The 19,980-nt window shown below is 40.4% G+C and overlaps 1 protein-coding gene across 1 annotated transcript in view; it reads right to left on the bottom strand.

The window, feature by feature from the left end:
* The window catches only part of IL1RAPL2 (interleukin 1 receptor accessory protein like 2), a 390,109-nt gene that overhangs the window by 153,488 nt on the left and 216,641 nt on the right, over positions 1 to 19,980 (bottom strand). The window contains exon 5 of the mRNA XM_086756375.1: positions 14,416 to 14,569. Coding sequence (XP_086612501.1) covers positions 14,416 to 14,569 — 154 coding nt within the window. The remainder of the gene's footprint in view (positions 1 to 14,415; positions 14,570 to 19,980) is intronic.

The raw sequence follows: 19,980 nt of genomic DNA, 5'->3' as shown, positions 1-19,980 counted from the left end.
ATGAATGTAAATATCTAGACTGGTTCTGCAGAGGGATGGAGGAGTCTGGAGGAAAGGAGAACAGGAAGAGACACAATGCACACAGGAGGGTATACAGCAGTACACTGCAGATTGGGGGCTGAGTGTTTTCTTCCATTTTTTTCTTGAATGTTGACTGTCAAAATAAAGCCTCAATTATACTCAGCTGGATTGATACATACGGAGCTCAAAGCTGGGGAGAAGAGTAATTCAATAAGGAGTTGAATTACTGTAGGCAGAAGGACATCAAATTTTAGTCTCGCTTCCTCCTCCCTCTGACATTTTAAAATGTCAAGCTACTGTCCACATTGCCGCCTTATTTCACACCTGGCCTGCAAGTGAGCAAGGGAAAGTTAAAATGAGAAATATGTGACCACAAAGTTGGAGTAATGGCACAACTATAGGTGAGGAACTATAACATGGCCAATTTAAAATTCTTACTTGAAATACAAGTTTGCGAATACCACACTCCTGGGACAAATCTGTGAGGGATCTGTGCTGGACAGGGTCTGTCTCACAGCATGGCAAGCTCCCAGCTCCGTCGATGGCTGCATTACGGAGTCAGGCAGCAGTTGCACTTCAGGGAGCTTCATGTGCGTAGCGGGGCAAGTTACAAGTTCCTGTCACCTTCAGCTGAAACCCACGTGTCAGCAGGAGAGCCAGTGTGGAGCACCTCATCTTAACGAACAGGGCTCTCCTCTTACACCAAAGAAAAGCTGGTGCGGCAGTGCAATATTTAAACTCTACAAAGTCCTTATTAAATGTGACAGCAACAGCTGTAGCAGCTAGAGCACTGGCAAAACAAGGAAAACAATTAAAGCCCTTTTGAGGACTAGAAAAAGAAAATAGGTACCATTTTAAATATTAAAATGAGGTCTGGGCTGATGGGGAATATAGATACGGTGGCAGGTAGCCAGAGATCTTGGAGGTGCTGAAAGCCGTTGCTCGGACCCTCCCACAACTTAATGAAAAGGAACGATCTTTAATTCTTTCCAGTCAACATCCTCTACATTAAGCTAATACACATAATTCCTACTCCTTATCTTCAGGGTATGATGGGTCACATTAACCTCTTCCCCACATCATGAGCTCCAGCTGAAACAAACCTCAGTGTTTACTTAGGAAATACACAATTCCAGCTGCGACGCCAGAACAAGGGACAGTGAGGAACAGAATTATTCATGTTTGGAAGGTGGGGAAAAAGCAGAAATCAAAAATAAAACCCCAAAAAGGAGCATTTTTCCCTATAGGTAGAACGATACAACATGTGCATTTTTAGACGTGCTCAGCTTCCGTGACTGCTTTTGTGGAATGGGTGCATTGATAACTGTCCTTAAGGGAATGGTTGGAAATACTTCCATGCTTTACTATACCGCTTCGGTCATGCTGGCTTCATCTAACAAGAACTTGAATTGTCCTGTATTGGAAGCCATTAACATTGAAGAGAAACTTCTCTTTGATAAGTTTGTTTAAAACAAATAATTGCAAGAGAATTAACTTCAGTCTATGAGTAAATTATGAAATGTTTCTTTGCATAATCTGGCTTTGTCATTGCTGGAGGTGTAGGCACCACAATACTAGTAACTCTTGAGCACCACCACCTTTCCAGACAGACCTCTATACCATTTTTTCTTCCTACCTGCAGACTGTGATCACAATATTTCCTCCAAGTGCAGCATTGCCCAAAGCTCTAGTGCAGCTTCTTTGTCAAGTGATGGAAAAAGTGTTTTAGTTAGGAAAACAGTGAATTCTCTCCCTCTGGAGAATGCCACAGAAAAGCTGCAGTTTAACCCAGAATGGAATTTTTGCTATGGAAGGAAAAAAAAATATTTTGTAAGGGGGCAAATGCTAACAGTTCTCTTCAACAAAATTCATTATTTTTTTCACAAAACTCACATTTCTTCATCAATCTGATGCTTCGGTTAGATTTTTCACCAGTTTCAAACAGACTTTTATATCAGAAAACTCAACCAAGTACCAAAGGTCTTCCTCTCTGCCCGTTCAGTCCTTTCCACAGTATTTCTGAGGCCCCTTCCTCTCATACTGGCATCCACACCATGCTGAAAAACTTACTGAGAACCTCTCATTCCTATTTTATTTACAAATAAAGCTGCCTGTGTTTCTGCAACATCCTGTGTCCCATGAGAAGCACAACTGAAAGGGCATCTCTAAATCAGACCACTTTACTGCACAGTCACATGTGCATACGTACATTCGGATAACAATATTATCCTTAAAAACATCTGCCTAGGCACAGTTGCTATGGCCACTTAGGGGTTACAGAGCTGTCAGAGCCCTGGCAGGGTCACACCTCTCTTGTTCCAGATGCACCTAACAGCATGTTAGTGTATACCAGAGAAATCGTAGGGGCATATACGGCTTATGGCAAATTGGTTCCTTCCCTGCCAGAAGCCATAACCACTCATGGCCCAGGATAGGCAACTCAACTATCCACAACTGGATTGCTAATGTGATATGTACTCTATAGAAAAGCCAGCTGGTGCTTGAATGTAGTCTGCTTCGATATAACTCGAGGCTTTTTATCATCTCTAGCCATTATGAAATCATCTCAGACCAATTCCTGGCAGACAGGTACCCACGCAGCCAAGGTAAAATAAAATCAGAGACCACACAGACCACACTGCCCTTTACTAGTAAAAACAGTCCTTTAGGTCCATAGTTGGGCTATACCAGAAAAAAAAAATAGAGGATAAGAACCCAAAGCTGCCTTACAAATTTACAACTACATTGTTTATTAATTTTACTGTTTCATCATTTTGGTTTGCAATTCTGCGCTTTGTATTTCCTGCACTTTCTCAGAGCACTTCAGCCCGTAGGGCTTGACATAAACAATGCCATTGAGAGCTTTTCATTTTAAGCCAAAGAAAAAGATGAAAAGTTAAATCACTTACTGTTCCCTTCCTATTGGTTGCAAATTGATTTTATTTACTGAAACACGCTTGCATTGCAAAAACCACTCAACACATACAGTAAATAAGTCAGTAAATGAAAGTCTAATGTAACCTCGTAGCTACCTATCCCTTTGAAATAGACTGGAGTCATAAACACCTAAATACAAATTTAGCTGAATGCTTATTTTTCTCCTGCTTACAAGAGGTCAATCAATACTATCAAAGACAAAAAACAGCTTGGCTAGTCCTGATAAAAACGAAGAGCATATATTCCATGCTGCTTCATGGTATTAAAGACAGACAGGGTACTTAACACACCAACCGTATTTCTGGATGTCCTTTCAACTCAAAAATTGCAAGGCACAGAACAAACATTGGTAAGTTATTAGCTTCAGTCTTTCGGTGAACTTCATAAGAGTAACATCAGAGCCTGAAGCAATACTACTGCTGTCAGATCTCATACGCTAAACAGGGTCCGGCCAAACAGGCACTCAAATAAGGCACCTTTGAGGATCATGTATGCGCAGCAAGAAATAGTGCTGACAATTCAGTAGTGAGCACTACTTTCCCAGCAGAACTCATCTCAGATACTCAGCCACAAGTGCTATGCAGGATAAACCAGCTCTGAAAGGCATCAAACCTTGTGCTGAGAAAACATGACCTTAATCCCCAGCTAAAGGTACTACAGTTCACCTATTAAAATTTCTCCGGTCATTTCAAATGCGCTAGATAGTCATGCTTCCTATCCTCATGCTTTTCTTACGAGACAAAACATTTGTCAAGATTTGCAGTGTTTCTCTGGAGGGTGGGAAGGCTGCAGTTTTAGTGGTTAAAGCGAGCTGCTCACTCATGCGTATCTATTTCACCATTAGCAAAATTATTTCAGGGGCAGCGTTACTCCACGTCTGTACATCTATCTGCCCATCCATTATTAATAAAGAAGAAGAGCATCCAGCCTACACTTTCACGATCAAGGAAGCCTCTTTTATATAGGAAATGAAAATGTACAAGTTTATTTCAGTGGCTGTGCTTTACCTCACTGTTGTGGGCAAAAACCCCACAATCCTATCATTTAAACTAAATCACCTCCGCTGCTGAAAGCACAATAAACTTAGAGAATGCAGCTCAGCAGCTCACAGAATAAAAGGCAATTCTTAAAGTGGGAGCTCCTGTCTGACATTTACAGTAAGTGATTCAGCAAGCTACAGTTGCCATGCACAATGACAGAGCATCGGATAAACGAGCAACCGATAACAAGTGTGGAAGCCTTGGCTGTCCACATCGATAAATTAGACAATATCAAATAATCAATGCTACAAACTGCAAACTGCTGATTTAAGGTTGAAGGAAAAACCCTACATGATGTTCAAGAACATGACAGAGAACTAGGGGGCATCAGAGGTCAATAAAAACTAACACTATTTGCCATTCTAATTACTCTGCATGTTCATGAGCTAGGAAGGCAGTTTGCGAAGCTGTAAGTAAAGCGCTGAGAATACTGACACTATATATAATTCATAGACTGCAGCATACTGCTACATTTCTCATTGCCCTTAGAACTTGTACTTTCCCCAGGAAATATGGAGGTAACACTTAATGTTTATCTTCCAAACTCATTTTTCACGAGCCCGGTATTAACAGGTCACTCGGGTGAATGGGAAAGACATCAATCTGGATCATCTGAGGGACTGAAAATGAAGGAGCTTTTATCTTTGTGAATATATTGCGTTGTCACTTCAAAAGTGACACAGTTCACACAGCAACCACGAATGGCACGTGCATCCTTCAGATACTGTCCAGATCCTCAGCTTACTGACTTTGATGAGGTGCTCTTGAAACCAGTAGAGCTGGGTCAATTTACCAGGACCTTGCTGGGTGCCAGGTGAAAAGGAGATGTTAAAAGACAGAACATGACTGGTTGTGTCACTTCTTCCAGGTGAACGGGCACCTGCATTGTACTGATACCTCGCTCTAGATTGAATTTTCCTGTTGGCTCTTCACAGACACAGAAGTTCCTGCAGATTTATATTGGGTTTTTGCATGGTTGAACAAAGAGCACTCTGAAAGAGTCAGAGAAACTGTTCCACTTTCCAAATGTGGTCAAAAGGAAATGGCCACATTTCTTTTTCTGGATCACACTGGGTTTGCCTGAGGTAGCTAGAAAAGTTAAAGTCACTATAGAAATTAGTGGCTATTAAGTATTAAGTGTGCTTTAACCACAGAAACACGCTCAGCTGTCTGCAGCAGTTAATGGGATGCTGCTGGCCAGACATGTAACAAGTCAGAATCCAAATAAGAGGTTTAAGATAAATACTTTACCGTAAGAAACAGAAATCTAATCTTTACAAAACCTTGATAAAAATTAATACAAATCACATAAAAGATATCAAAAGAAAACTCATATTTTTGGCTCTTCCTATATGCAGCTTTAAGTAGATAGTTATTTCAGCAATGGTTTGAGAACCCAGCTGTGAAATTAATTTCCTGGTCTTTGAGTACTGTATTTGTCAGCACTTAACCCAGTTCTGGCTTGATTTCTGTCAGAGAAAGGAAGGGTTCCTCTAGAAAATCAAAATACTAGAAGATGCAATGCATCTTTTATAAGAAAATCCAGCAGAGGAAATGCTAAGAACAGTATCTCCTACTAAAGGTCTTTTAAAGTTTGGAACTCTCAGTAAAAACTTAATTTGGACAGGTTTTTCTCTATCCTGTGCATTTAATGAAAAAGTGATTCCCTGACTGTGTCAAGATATTGCAAACAGAGAGAAGAGATGAAGACTTGCTATGGAAATGTGTAAGTTATAGCAGCAAGAAAATGTCACTTCAGATATAATGTAAATGTTATATATTTTAACACGTCAACATTAGAAGGGAACAGCAAGGATTTTCTGTTCCCAAACAACCTGTAGTATCCCTCCCAGAAGTACAGAATTTCTGCAGATTTAACTTGTTCGCTTCAAGAGTTCTCTTTTGAATTAAAAGAAGTCTCTCCTTTTCACAGCTACTAGAATTGCAGTCACAAGTAAGCTGCTTTTCTTTGTCTTTTTTTTTTTTTTTTTGGTAAATGTTTTCCCCCCATCAATATATTTCTCCAGATTTTTTTCATTTATTCTCTTTTGGACTCAAACATTGGTAAAAGTTCTGTTACAAAAAAATGTTCAAAGGTGTTTTATAGAAGGAAAGTTGCCTCTGCCACTATAAATGCATTGGCCAATGACACATACTAAAACTATGAATTAAAAGGGAAACATAAGTCACTGTGAAAATCTTACCAGCTTATTATCCACTCCAACTGCTTACGCTATGTTTGATGAAAATCTGAAAATACACACTTTATTTTGATCTCAGCAGCTCTGGTGGGTAAATCATTCTATCTTACCTTGGGATGCTACTAGAGAATGATACTTGAAGCCCCGTGGGGCACACAGGCGGATGTCAGGGAAGCCACAGCGTGAGCTCCATTCTCCCTGCGTCTTCCTGAGGCCTCACATCAGCCAAGCAAACAAGGTGCAAACATCTATCGCTCCCTTACTCCGGAAAGCATTTTGCAGTGATTTGCTATCTGTATGACTAAATATGGGAGGGAGTTACGGCTTACAGATAAAAATAGGCCCCTGAGTACAAAATTGGGCTCTAAAGTAGAAGAGTGCCAGTGTTCTCTGACTGCACTCCAGCAGCTCCCTGTGAAGTTACGGAGAGCAGAAGTTGGGCCTTCGGCTGGAAACAGCACATTTCCTGCCAAGAGTGAATTCTAGCTGGAGCCCTTGCGTGGGATACAATGGGGGACAGGCACCCTAGGCCACGTGTCAAGAGCGGAGAGGACTGCCAAGCAGCGGGGGTGAACTGAACACTGCTCATGTCAGGGAAAGAAGGGCTGAAGCTGCCAAGCCTTGAGAGAAGGGAGAGAAGGAAAAAACAGATTCCTGGGTCCAACAGCTGCTGACAGCTTCAACACCACTTCAGATGTGATGTAATTCTGGTGAACCCTAAACAGTGAAAATTTTTCATTCGGAGATGTGGAGCTAAAAAAAAGAGCTCTCTAGAAGGAGCAGCTGTTTCCAGGAAAAGGGAAATAGCTCCAAGCACAGCAAACACTTCCCATCTCCATCAGCACTGGCCATCCAAGTGTGCGAGGAGGAGCAAACCCTGAAGACCAGGCTATCTCCCACCAAACACACGTCACCATGTTTTATCTTGGAGTGCTTTTCAGCCTATTTCATGAGGAAAATTCACAGGCTGCTTTAGGCTTTCTTTGAAATGTTTGCTGCTTTATTTGAGACAAGAGGCACTCTGACCCATGTGTGAAGACACAAATAAATAAGAGCAGAGCTAGCAGCTCTCGCCAGATCCACTGGTCAAAACCAGCAATGAAAATACCCCTGCACTCTAAGTTATTCCCAGATCCCAGGGATTAGGTGAAATGTCTAGTGCTGCCAGGAACTAGAGTCTGCATTTGGTGAAAATTTTGGCATTTCATGAGAAATATCCCATGAAATAGCAATTAAAATTTTTTTTTGCAATATCAATTCAAAATAATTTAATAGGAACTATCAAAAGACCTAATGTCAAGCATGCTGAAAGATTCTTACAACATACATTAGCAGCTATATTTATTATTAAAAAATATACACCCACAAATCAAATTAACATCTCTCAGGTCACAAAAAAAAAAAAAGTAATTTGACAAAACAGAATAAGAAATACAAAATGTTGCAATATGATCTTTCATATTGAAATTACATAAACTGAAATTGGATGTTATTTCTATACTGTGCTCTAATTGAATTGTTACTGCCTTATTTGATGACAAAATGGTGATAACAGCTATTCCATCCCATCTCCAAAGAAAAGGCTCTGCAGCTTAGACTGTGAAGCAAGAAGGGGAGGGTGAGAGCGTGTCCAGCTTCCACCAGGACCCGGAGGCTCTGCCCTCTCTACAGAGTGCAATGCCAGGCAGAGATGTTGGAATTACTTTGGGTACCAAAAGCCATACAAACATGTTCACTAGCGCTGCTGAAAAAGCTCCTTCAGAGTTAACTTAGGAATCCCTACAGACCAGAGCTTTGTGTGAAAGGCATGTCCTTGGTGTAGTACCTCTCGCTGCAGAAAACTCTGCTGAGTACATTCCATTCATCCACTTCTATTCCTCAGCCACCTGCTTTTTTAACCTGTCTTATGTTGGCCCTGCTTTTGTATATATCCAGTTCCCATCTAGCAATTATATTCAGAGCTCAGTGACCTTTTAGAGCTAAACTGTTATTTTTTTCTGATAAGTAACTACTTAAGCAATACTGAAGCATTTCACAAATTCATTGCAGATTACTAAACTGCTTGTGCCAAAGCATAATGCCATTGGGATAGAATAATAATTAAATGTTTTCAGATTTTTAAGCAAATAACAATTCTTATATTTTTACGTTATGCAAGTAAATCCCTTATAAGAGTCTGAATTCCGAAGGCCATGTTTCAGTTCGGTTCAGTTCAAATAAGCTTCTAATTTATCTTAACACTTTTTGCTGTGGTTGTTCTGGAAACTGTCAACAGCCAAAAATGTTATCACTCAACATGTCATTTGTGTGATTCTGTTGATAGTACGTTATCTACTGTAAAATAATAAGGCGTAGAGTGCACTCACAGATTACTGCAGGTGTAAATTTGGACTGATCAGCACCCGTTCATTCCTGCCACCGTGTCACTAAGCTCCACTACAAATAACATACAACAGCATGCTCAGTTCACAAAGGATTAAAAATGTGCAGAAAGGCAACTACCACCAAGCAGTGGACATACTTTTAGCTCATATCGTACTTACTCTGTGCTAGTTTGTGTCTGTATGTCCCCAGAGCTGCTGGAGAGTATGACTAATCACTTGCATTTTTAAATCCAATTCACCCCCTTGGCTTAACAATAGCAAATCATCATCAATTGCTTGTGCTAATAAAGGGGTCCCAAACACACAAACAAAATCTAGCAACAGCAGCAGGTGTAATTTGAAAAGTGAGCAATGTAATGAGATTTGAAATAATTTAATTGAAAAACTATGAGCAGAGAGTGAATTCAGGCAGAATCATTCAATTTATGTAGCCATGTGGAATAATTTGTCATTTACGATGGTCAAAACAAATATTGCTGCATAAATGACTTTTAGGAACAGCCAGGCGTTTCAGCAGCCTATGAAGAATATGACAGGATAGAGGTTGAAGGAAACTTGGAGGACAGGGCTGCTGGACAGAGTGGTCCACTAATTCCTGCATGTCACTCCAAACCATCAGCAGCAGTTTATGAAGTTGGTCAGATGGTCACCTTCTGCTGTCAAACTGGAAAATAATTCACCAGTACAAATTCACAAACCACCTCTTTTCACAGGGAACAGAAAGAACAAGGCAACCTCTCCCACTAGCATAGCTGTCCATGGAAAAGTAAATCCCTGCAAAATAGCCTCATCTTCAAGGGAGCACCTGTGCCACCCCATGAGAGCAGGGCTTGCTCCTTCCTCAGGGGGGTCACCCTTTCCCCAGACTCCAACGTGCATCTGCTTACATCTTCTTCCAAGGCTGTTTCCTAGCAGATCAGAGTTCCAAAATGAAAAGAGAGTGCTGAAGCAGCAGGTAAACATAGCAGGTATTTTTCTCAATTACACCTTTTCATCCCAAAGCTGTTGAAACATTGCTATTTATCAGAGTGAGCTGGTTGGTAGGGTTGGGGAAAGCAGGAGGTTGCCTAAATTGCCTTTCAAAAACAACATGACTTTTTATGTTTGGATTTTTCTTTTTATCTGAATAGTATAACTGTTCTTCAAGAAACTCTGGCATTTAACAATGCTAATTAAAATGCTTATGATTTCTGATATTTCTTAATACTTGTAATTTTATTAAAAATGAATAAATTCTTATATTGTTGATTATCTGTAACTTTATATTAGTATGTGCATTTTTTCTGTATGGGTGGATGCACTCTAATTTATTATCTAATAAAGAAAAGAGTTTAATTTTTTACATTTTTAGGCTTTAGAACCCTGGATCACAGCTGTTAATCTCACTTGTTTGTCCACAACAAAACTACCAAGAGGCAAACTGAAAAGGTGTATACATATACCTTTTTTTTTTTTAATTTAAACCGAAGGGTTACATGTTACTTGCTAAGATAACGCTGTTGTCGTGCTTCTTCAGCAAAGAAAAAAAGGCTGACAAGACTTGTTTCACATCTGTCTGCATAATGTAACAAACTCATGAAGAACTAGTGATGAAAAAGCTGTTTTGTTGACAATCTATTATTGTTAAATGCACCCAAACACCAAGATTTAGGCACTGCTCATTAGTGCTGTATTGTAGCTCACAATTTTGTCCCTATAAATACTCTGTGTCAAAATATTTTTCGAATATATTCTAGGCTGCAAGCCTTTTCCTTACAACTCCAAAGAGCTATAGCCTCTGAAGCCTTTTATCATCTTAATCACACTTGCCTGTACCTTACCCATCAAAGCCATACCATAACTTTCTCAGCCACGTACAGTACTCCATGTGAAGCCCAACTATCTCCTTCTACAAATGCCATTTCTCCTGTTTGTTTTGTGCTCTGCTGAGCTACTAATACAACTTGGAACTCTTTGCCATTCCCACTGTGGCCAGGGATTACATTGATGGCTTTTCATTTCCACCTACGACTCCAGAGATTTTTCCTTATAAATTATCTCATAGTAGCTAATATCATGACTTAATCACAGGAAGAAGAAAGGAAGTAGGAACTCAGTCACTGAGATCTTCCATTTGGAAGTGAGAAGGCAAGACTGGATCTAAGGGAAGCAGTGCCCGAGGACCGGCCCATGCTGTCCTTACAGCTCCCTCGCACAGCCCCAGCCACTCAGGCAACTGCCCTGACGCTCCGGCACAGGAAGAAGTTCCTGTTCCTTCCTTCTAACAGATCTAATGACTTCACTGGAAGTTCGCTTAAATAATCACTGGATAACTAACTAATGAGGGCAGGGCTTTGCCCCTAATTGAAGGTCTCACCTAGCAGACTCTACTCAAAATACATGTTTAAGGAACACTAACATGAGTACCAAACACACAGTCATTCTTCACTGCAGCCACCACTCTCTCTTGTCTGAATTCACTTCGATCAGGCTGCCTTGTGGGTCCACATCTTCAGTAAAGCTGCAGCAATAGTCTTGGATATCATTAACTCTTCTGATTACCTTTTCCAATACCAAGCTAAAACGGTGCTTCTGGCTCCTGCACCTTCAACATTTCCTGAAGCTTTCCATTATTCCAAGTTCTGCTACATCAGCACTGCATTTATTCTGATTCCTAGTTTCACTTTTTCGATGCCCATACTGCATTTACCTATGAGTACCAGTTACTTCATATTGCCACTTCCATAACTACCAGAATCTCCCAAAAGGACAAAAAACCTCATGTACCAGATTTGATGCCACTTTAAAAAAAAAAGAAAGTTCTTTGTCTTACAATCAAGAGATAAGATAAATAACTTAATTGATTTAACTGGTATTTCAAGGATTGTGTACTTTAGTGAATGCCTGAAAGACTACACGGAATCTAACCCAACCTCCTATCTCTCCACGGCAGTCCAGCTATCATTGCCTGTTTCACTTTCATAACAACTCTTTACTGTAATAACAATTTCAGGTTACCACGGCTGCTAGCAGTAGCCACCAGGGTCTTGCTGTTCAAAATCTGTATTGCTAGAGGAACTCAAGCACTTGCCAACAAATGCCAATTCAGGCATGTTAATAAGTAACAGCATCAGAAACAACATTAGAAAGTTCCTGCAGAAGAAAACAGTAGGCAAGATACTTTTCTCCACATCTGCATTGCAGGCTAGCAGAGACAATTTTACCAGTGCTTTGCTGGTAAGCCTTCAGCAGTATTTGCTAACAGTGATCTATAAAGACCAGCAGGTGCAGCAGTGTGAGCTCTGGTCCCACCCTAGCTCCTTCTGGTACAGTATTTTGATGAGAATGCAATTTTCAGACAGGTGAATAATGTGGCCCAGTGCAACACCAATCTCGCTACAGGAAAGACATGGGCGTTCTGGAACGTGTCTGTAAAGGGCCACGAAGATAATTAAGGGACTGGAATACCTATCTTACATGGAAAGGCTGAGAGAGCTGGGATGAGTTTGCACGGAGAAAAGAAGGTTCATTGGCATCTTACTGACGGGCATAAACACTTGGTGGGGAGGTGGTAAAGGAGATGGATTGAAACCGTTCTCAGTGGTGCCTAGTAAAAGAATAAGAGGCAATGGGCACCTGGACTGAAATAAAACAAGACGAGAGAAAATGGCCTCAGGTTGTGGCAGCGGAGGTTTAGATTGGATATTAGGAAAAATTTCTTTACTGAAAGAGTGGTCAGGCACAGAACAGGCTGCACAAAGAAGTGGTGGAGTCACGATTCCTGGAGGTGTTGAAAGAACATGTAGACGTGGCACTTCAGGACATGGTTTAGTGGACATGGTGGTGTTAGGTTGATGGTTGGACTTGATGATCTTAGAGGTCTTTTCCAACCTTAAAGACTCTATGATTCTATGACTCTATGAAAATAAATTCTCTTTAAATATAAGAAAAATCTTTTTGACTGTGAGTGTAGTTGAACACTGTGACAGCCTTGCCCAGAGATGTTATGGAATCTGTATTCTTGGAGATATTAAAAAACCAACTGGACACAGCCCTGGGTGGTCTGCTGTAGCTGGTTCTGCTTGAGTTGGAGGTTGGACAGGATGCCTAGATCTGCATTAGCCCCAGGGAAAGCAAACTCTCAGTATGTGTGTCAACAGCTACACCACTATGTAGTTTTCCTTCTTTCTCCCCTGAGGTACATTCTTCAACAAAATCCCTCTGCATATCATGTACCTGCTCCCAGTCCGTGATCTGATCTGCCTCAGGACCTGACATGGCCAACCACACAACACAAGTAATCCTCTGTTGTTTGTTCTATGAGTTTTCTTTGACCTCTCCCCCCTAAAGATCTAAACCCACACGCATATAAAATTCACAAACTGAAACAAAACAGAAACAGGAGAAAGAGACTTGGTGAAGCACCAAGCTGTAAGATAATATGCTTACATGGTTCTATGTATTACATTTTTAGTTCTAATCCATATTTTCGGGTCATCATCTACATAAACTAACCAGCCTATTCCAGATATCTAGAGAGATTCAATCAGCAAACACATAATATCAGGCATGTCTCCCAAATGCTTAAATCTGGAAAAGGTGTTTACTAACATAGGGGCTTTTATAAACTTAAGGAAATGTAATTTAATATGAATTTCATACCAAGTTACAAGGAGAATAATCTCCTGGTTCTCAAGCATTTTGCAAAAAGAACACTTGCATATTCCCCATTAACATTTGTAATAATTCAGGTCATAAACATTTTAATAGAACAATTAACTTCAATGCATAGTATAGTTAGTTTAGGACAAAGTCATTAAAATTCAATTCCATTTAAAATGAGGAATGATGGTAAGAAAAGAAAAATGGATTTCACTCAAAATAAAGGCAACACTTGTATTTCAAGAACATATTACAAATATCATATGGACTAATTCAGTTTGGTATAATAAAGTAGAATTCTACTTATTGTTTCTTTAACTAAGACCCCATTTTAATCAGTATGTTGAAACATAGGCAGGAATTACCTAACTATTTGTTTACATGATTTTGTGCAAAAGGCTGAAAAATAACTCAACTGTTTTCAGATACTTGCAATGTTCCACATACATTGAAGGCAAAATAATCATTACAGATATCATACTACACAGTGGAATGGAAAGGGATGAGGAATATATTGGTAGGCAATACTTTTTTACCCACTGATTTCTGGTAGCTGACAAAAAGAGACAGAAAAATACTGTTAACTAGTAGATGACTATATGGACTCAGAAACATACATGTATGACCTCTTGATGAGGAGATTACTTTCCCCCTGACAGTCCAATGTTCCTAACTTAATTCTTGGAAAAGGCTGTGCTACTATCTTCACGAAACACCAACCCTAGACTAGAGAAGTTGATAATCATTAATTAAATCAAAGCTTAAAAATATGGAACAATCACTCAAAAACAAACAAAAAAAAATGCTCAAGATGTCTCTTTTGGCTGTTTTGTTCTAGGACAAACCTTACCAAACGCCTGATTTACAGCTTCAGTCAGCCTTTCCTCTGTTCAGGACTGAAGACAAAAATAGAATCTGAATTACTTCTAGTGTAAAGGGAGGACTAGAGTTTGCTCTACCTTTTGCTTTATAACCAACATATCCAGGTTTTGTATAGAGCAAAAGGTAGAAGTAGTCTTCTGTGGAATTTTATAAGATCTTGATGAATTTATCCTAGTTTGGGACTGCTTGGCTACTGGGATTTGGTTTGGACTTACTTCTGTCAAAGACATTCACTGACATGTGAAAAACACTTTTTCTTATCATTTCAAAGCTTTATTTTTAATATTGACATAGAACAAAGATCCTTACCAGTAACCTTAAATTCAATTGTTCTTCGTATAAGCTTGCCTTCAAACTTCAGTTCACAGGTATAATTTCCGCCATCTTCTTCCTGGACCTCTTGTATTAAGAGAGTATTTCCCTTCTGAATTACAACGCTTCTCCACATTTTTGGCTTACATTCCTGCAGAAAAAAAATCCATTGCCAAAATTACCCAGCTTGTATGCCATAAGACAGTGTTGCCTGATCAGATTTTCAGTATTGTACATAAGTAAACAACCATCTCAATATATTTTGCCATTCAAATTCAAATATAATTTTAGAAAGCACAGAGATATGAAACTGGAATTAATTTGAAGACAGAAATTAAACACAAACATTTTTAAGGTTCAGTAATTCCCACTGTATCACATGGGCCATGTTTAATATGTGCTGCCCTGAAGCAATGGCTAAGTATCTTCTCTTTTTCATGGCGATGAGCAACTGCCAAGACCTCTGCTTCAGGATGGACCATTAAAATACATCTCTGTTCGAAGGGAGTAAGGGCAACATCTGCTAAGAGTTAGCCTGAAGACAAACTTTAGGAAGGACAGGCAGTGGAGATGAAGAGGGGGTGTCGCCCTCTACGTCAATGATCAGCTGGAGTGCAGAGAGCTCTGCCTAGGGACGGATGAGGAGCTGACCGAGAACTTATGGGTCAGGATTAAAGGGAGAGTAGGGACAGGTGACATTATAGCAGGGGCCCTGGTGGGATGGAGTGCACCCTCAGCAAGTTTGCTGACAACACCAAGCTGTGTGGTGAGCTTGGCACGCTGGAGGGAAGGGATGCCATCCAGAGGGACCTTGACAGGCTGGAGAGGTGGGCCCACATAAACCTCATGAAATTCAACAAGGTCAAGTGCAAGGTCCTGCCATGAGTCAGGGCAATCCCAGGCACAAATACAGGCTGGGCAGAGAATGGATTGACAGTAGCCCTGAGGAGCAGGACTTGGGAGTGCTAGTGGACGAGAAGCTCAATGTGAGCTGACAATGCGCGCTTGCAGCCCAGAAAGCCAACCGCATCCTGGGCTGCATCAAAAGAAGCGTGGCCAGCAGGTCGAGGGAGGTGATTCTCCCCCTCTTTTTTGCTCTCATGAGACTCCACCCGGAATACTGCATCCAGCCCTGGAGCCCCCAGCATAAGAAGGACGTGGACCTGTTGGAGTGAGTCCCGAGGACGGCCACGAAGATGATCAGAGGGCTGGAGCACCTCTCCTAGGAGGACAGGCTGAGAGAGTTGGGGCTGTTCAGCCTGGAGAAGAGAAGGCTCTGGGGAGACATTATAGCGGCCTTCCAGTAGGGGGCTTGTACGGGGCCTACAAGAAAACTGGAGAGGGACTTTTGACAAGGGCATGTAGTGATAGGACAAGGGGTAATGGCTTTAAACTGGAAGAGGGTAGATTTAGATTAGATATATGGAAGAAATTCTTTACTGTGTGGGTGGTGAGGCACTGGAAGTTCTAATCCATAGGGAGAAATGTTGCCCAGAGAAGCTGCAGATGTCCCATCCCTGGAAGTGTTCAAGTGTTTGGGCAACCTGATCTTCTGGAAGGTGTCACTGCCCATGGCAGGGGAGTTGGAACTAGATGATCTTTAACGTCCCTTCCAACCCAAACCATTCTGTGATTCTATGATATACACATGGTCTCAGGCTAGAACTACTTATCCACAGAAGAAAATGGGCAAAACAACAGCAGTTTTGTGAGCAAGACAATTCAGGAAGCCTGGTTTCCTAATGGTCTTGTTTCTCATCACTGGCTTCTCTGGCACCTGATGAGCCCCGATTCAGCCTTTTCCCATCACTGGGCTCTTTGTAGCATCACCCCGTGTGTGTCCTCTGATGGTGTGCATGGTGCTGACAGCCTGCAACTCTCACTGACTTTGCCAGGCAGACCTTAACTGTTACCTGGCAGATTTAGGTTCATCACTATGAACTGTGCTCCTACTGGAACAGCATTTGAGTCCTTCTGTATAGAGTGTGACAGTGCAAGAAGAGGCTCTCCCCTTCCTAACATACTGTATCCTGCATCCAGATCAGTCACCTTCCACCATAATGGTGCTCGTGATTGAACACTTCTTGGAATGCTCTGAACTAAAAGCACAGGTACAATCTGATCATTGTCTCTTTAAAATGGTACCTTAAGAGAATACATTTACTGCCTCTCAATAACTTTAAGTCTGTTCTGCCTGCAAATCAAATCACACTTCTCTCAGTTGTCTAAAACACTCAGTACTCCCAACAGTTCTGGAAGCTCTGGCTAATTCTATACCCAGGGCACACAGAGCAACACAGGGTCCGAGTACCTTTAAAGCCCCTCTATTCCCCTTCTCAGGGTGGCAACACCGAATAAGCTCTCAGACTGCAGCTAACAATCTCGCATCAGTTACATCAAGCTCAGCAGCTCCAGAGATTTGTGTAAATAGCCCAGATCTATGCCCCATTTTCTGCTCGTCTGCAACAGCAGTGTCAGAAATACAGCAAACAAAATAGAACAAAGCTTTCTCTTAAAACAACCAAACAAGAAAACACACTGACACGCAAATATGTTGTAGGACAGCAAGAGAACAGAATGACACAAACATAATTTTGTCATGGGACTCCACATACATTCCAAATTCCAGATTATAAATTAAAGGCTAATAATAAATAAATAAGAAGATGGGACTGCGAGATCCTGGCCTTGCACTTGCAAACAGAGCACTGAAGCATTTATTCCTGTCCCTAGCAGGCCAAATTCAGTTACGATGTGGTCAGACTCTGAATTCTGAAACTGTGCAATACTACTGCAGGTAACGGTGTCCAGGTTTTCCTTGCGTTTCCAAAGTACATCTGTAAGGAACGTGCAACCTTGTCTTGCATGTGAACTTTAGTTAACGCCCATGACAGAGAATGATCAGAATCGAGATCCCATCTGCTGTGCTAAGAAGAATCAGAGCTTATTTTGGTTACTAAATTGCACTGACATTGCTTGAGACTCACACAGCACACACGTCTGGGCTGGAAAATGCCTTTAAATCCTTTCTGATTTGGTCTCAATTTTTCAGTCCTATCTAAAGCTACATCAGCCACCTACTTGGAGTAACTAAATCTGAACACTGGGCAAAGAATACGATTCCATTCTATTCAATCCTAATTTAGAAGGAATACAATTCCCTCAATACACAAAGTAAGCATGTTTCAGGTACGCATCCTGTCAGTGCAGCACTGAAAGACCCTATCATATGTTACCAGTTTTATATTCTCAATTTTGTTTCCAAAATACGGGAGCAAAGCAAAGACATATTTTCATACGCTTTATATTTTTATAAACTACATGTTTGTAATAAGAAGGGCGACATCTTTACTACCACAGAGATTAATGATAAAGCACAAACAATGTTTGTGCTATTGTGGTTTTACAGAGAGGAATTGTTCTGTTGGAAATGTACCACTAATTTCCTAATTGTTTCTTTTTGCATCTACTTAAATCACTTCATATTAAAAAATATTTATAAGCCTTTCTTTTCCAAATGTTAGCAAATTAATTTTCCTTTTACTGACTACGCAGACCTTCTAAACATACTGAAAATGCCTGTTTTATTCTGCCTGTTTTTCACAGACTACTTCAATATACAAAACTAAAAGCAAAAAAGGGGAGAAGTCGGAAATCTTAACAATCTGTATTTTAAGCAACAAAAAAGACCGAGAAACAAACCAATTTAAAAAGATCTAATTAATCTTCGTATTGCAAACACAATCTAGATTTTGCTGTCAGGGGTCTGCTAATTTCTCTAAAAAGGTAAATGCTCAGTCGTATCACTGTTACGTGTTTAAGCAATTGTTATTTTCTGCTTTTGCACCATGTTTACCTGCTAGAATAATCTGAAAGTTTCTTTTTCTAGCCTATTCATTCTCCTTAAACATCTTAAATGTCTTGGGTTTTTCCCTCCAAATAATTAAGTTGTGCACTATTCTTCTTTTTCTCTTCCTTTAAATTTAAGTGGCAGCACCTCAACAACTCCATTTTTTTGTAGGGTAGATAACAACTACCTGTCCTTCACCTGACATTTTGATTGTTTTCACAGCCCATCCTTCAACCCAGTAGCAGAAAAGAGATGGTGAAAATGGATTAAGACTGCACGTTCTAGATGTAATACACATTTTTCCTCTGCCAGTTGATTTTTCATGAAACTGCTCTTTCTGTTAAATCCCATTTAGTCAATCATGCCTTGACACATACATTCATTTAAAAAAAAACCTCTATACCTCTTGTCAAAACAGTTCTAAGAGACATAACAGTGCAGTGTGTATATCAATGGCATTAATTGTGGATATCTTTAAAAATAAATATTCCATGCAGTGTAATTCTCCACAGAAGTAAGGTTAATACTACTGTTAAAACAAATCCTCATAGCAAATGTTTTATTACTTATTGGATGTGCATATCAAAATCTATTCAGGCATAATTCTTTTAAGAGCATGTTTAAATTACAGTTAACTCCCTGTAAATTGATGCAATTATTGGCTCAGATTCATTAATCCTTCCACACTGAGGAGTCTTCCGGAAGGCATGGCGAGTCCTGCACACGGCGGGCGTGCACTGTTGCTGTCCTGTCTGATGGTTTTTCATCAGTCCCAAGTCCAAACTCCCCAACTACCAGTGAACTGGCAGGCACTTGTGAACACAAGGGTTTGTCTTTTCAGCCAAAAGTATAAAGAAGGAATCTCGAGGAATTCCTCGTATCTATTTATCTGCTGTTCTATTTTGGACAACTTATGCTCTCCCCCTGGATAAAAATATTCTCTAAATATTTCAGCATAATGAAAAGGAATTGCCCTGCAGTGCCTCTGGAGCAGATTTACACAAGATGGTTGATTACGCCTTCATATCAAACTCAATCACAAAGGTAGAGGGGAAAAACTTGAGGATCCAGCGTACTATAACTGGAAACAGAAGCCTTCTTCAGAAAGTGAGGGTCAGATCCTAAAGTGGAATATCACTTTACGCTACTCTTTGGGAGAAGGGACCCTGCCTCACACAGCATGATCTTAAGGCCCGGACTGCAGTTTGTAGGGGTTACCCCAGTACTCATCATATTATTTTGAAATCCAAGTAATTATGTATTTTCTAGAAACTAGATTTATGCCCTTTTAAATAGATAGACTTTTATTAGCAGTCAGTACTGTAACACCCTCTAGAACATTTTTCCAAAACCCTGCTTCAGCAGTGTTTCAAGGGATAACCTGACCTTCATAACATTAATATTGACGTTTCACACTATTGAGCTTCCTGACTGAGGTCCAGATGACACAGGCATTGTCTAAGAACTGAACTGATAGTACCTTACTGTTAATTAGGGATAAGGAGGTATACTCGTAGGTTATTCCACTGATGTCTCTTTTCATTATCAAGCCAAACTAAAGGCTATCAAATTTGATTGTCTCACTGTTATCATCCAACTACATCAATTCTGTTCATTTTCACCACGGTGATGACTTGTCAGCCAGCTGTCACACTCCAGCCTGGTTTCACACAACCTGTGTGTGCAGCCCAGATAACACGTGTGGGTATATG

Source organism: Chlamydotis macqueenii, chromosome 11, assembly GCF_036417535.1.
Source record: "Chlamydotis macqueenii isolate bChlMac1 chromosome 11, bChlMac1.mat, whole genome shotgun sequence".
NCBI classification, from domain to species: Eukaryota; Metazoa; Chordata; class Aves; order Otidiformes; family Otididae; genus Chlamydotis; species Chlamydotis macqueenii.
This window is presented reverse-complemented; position numbering and strand designations above follow the sequence as displayed.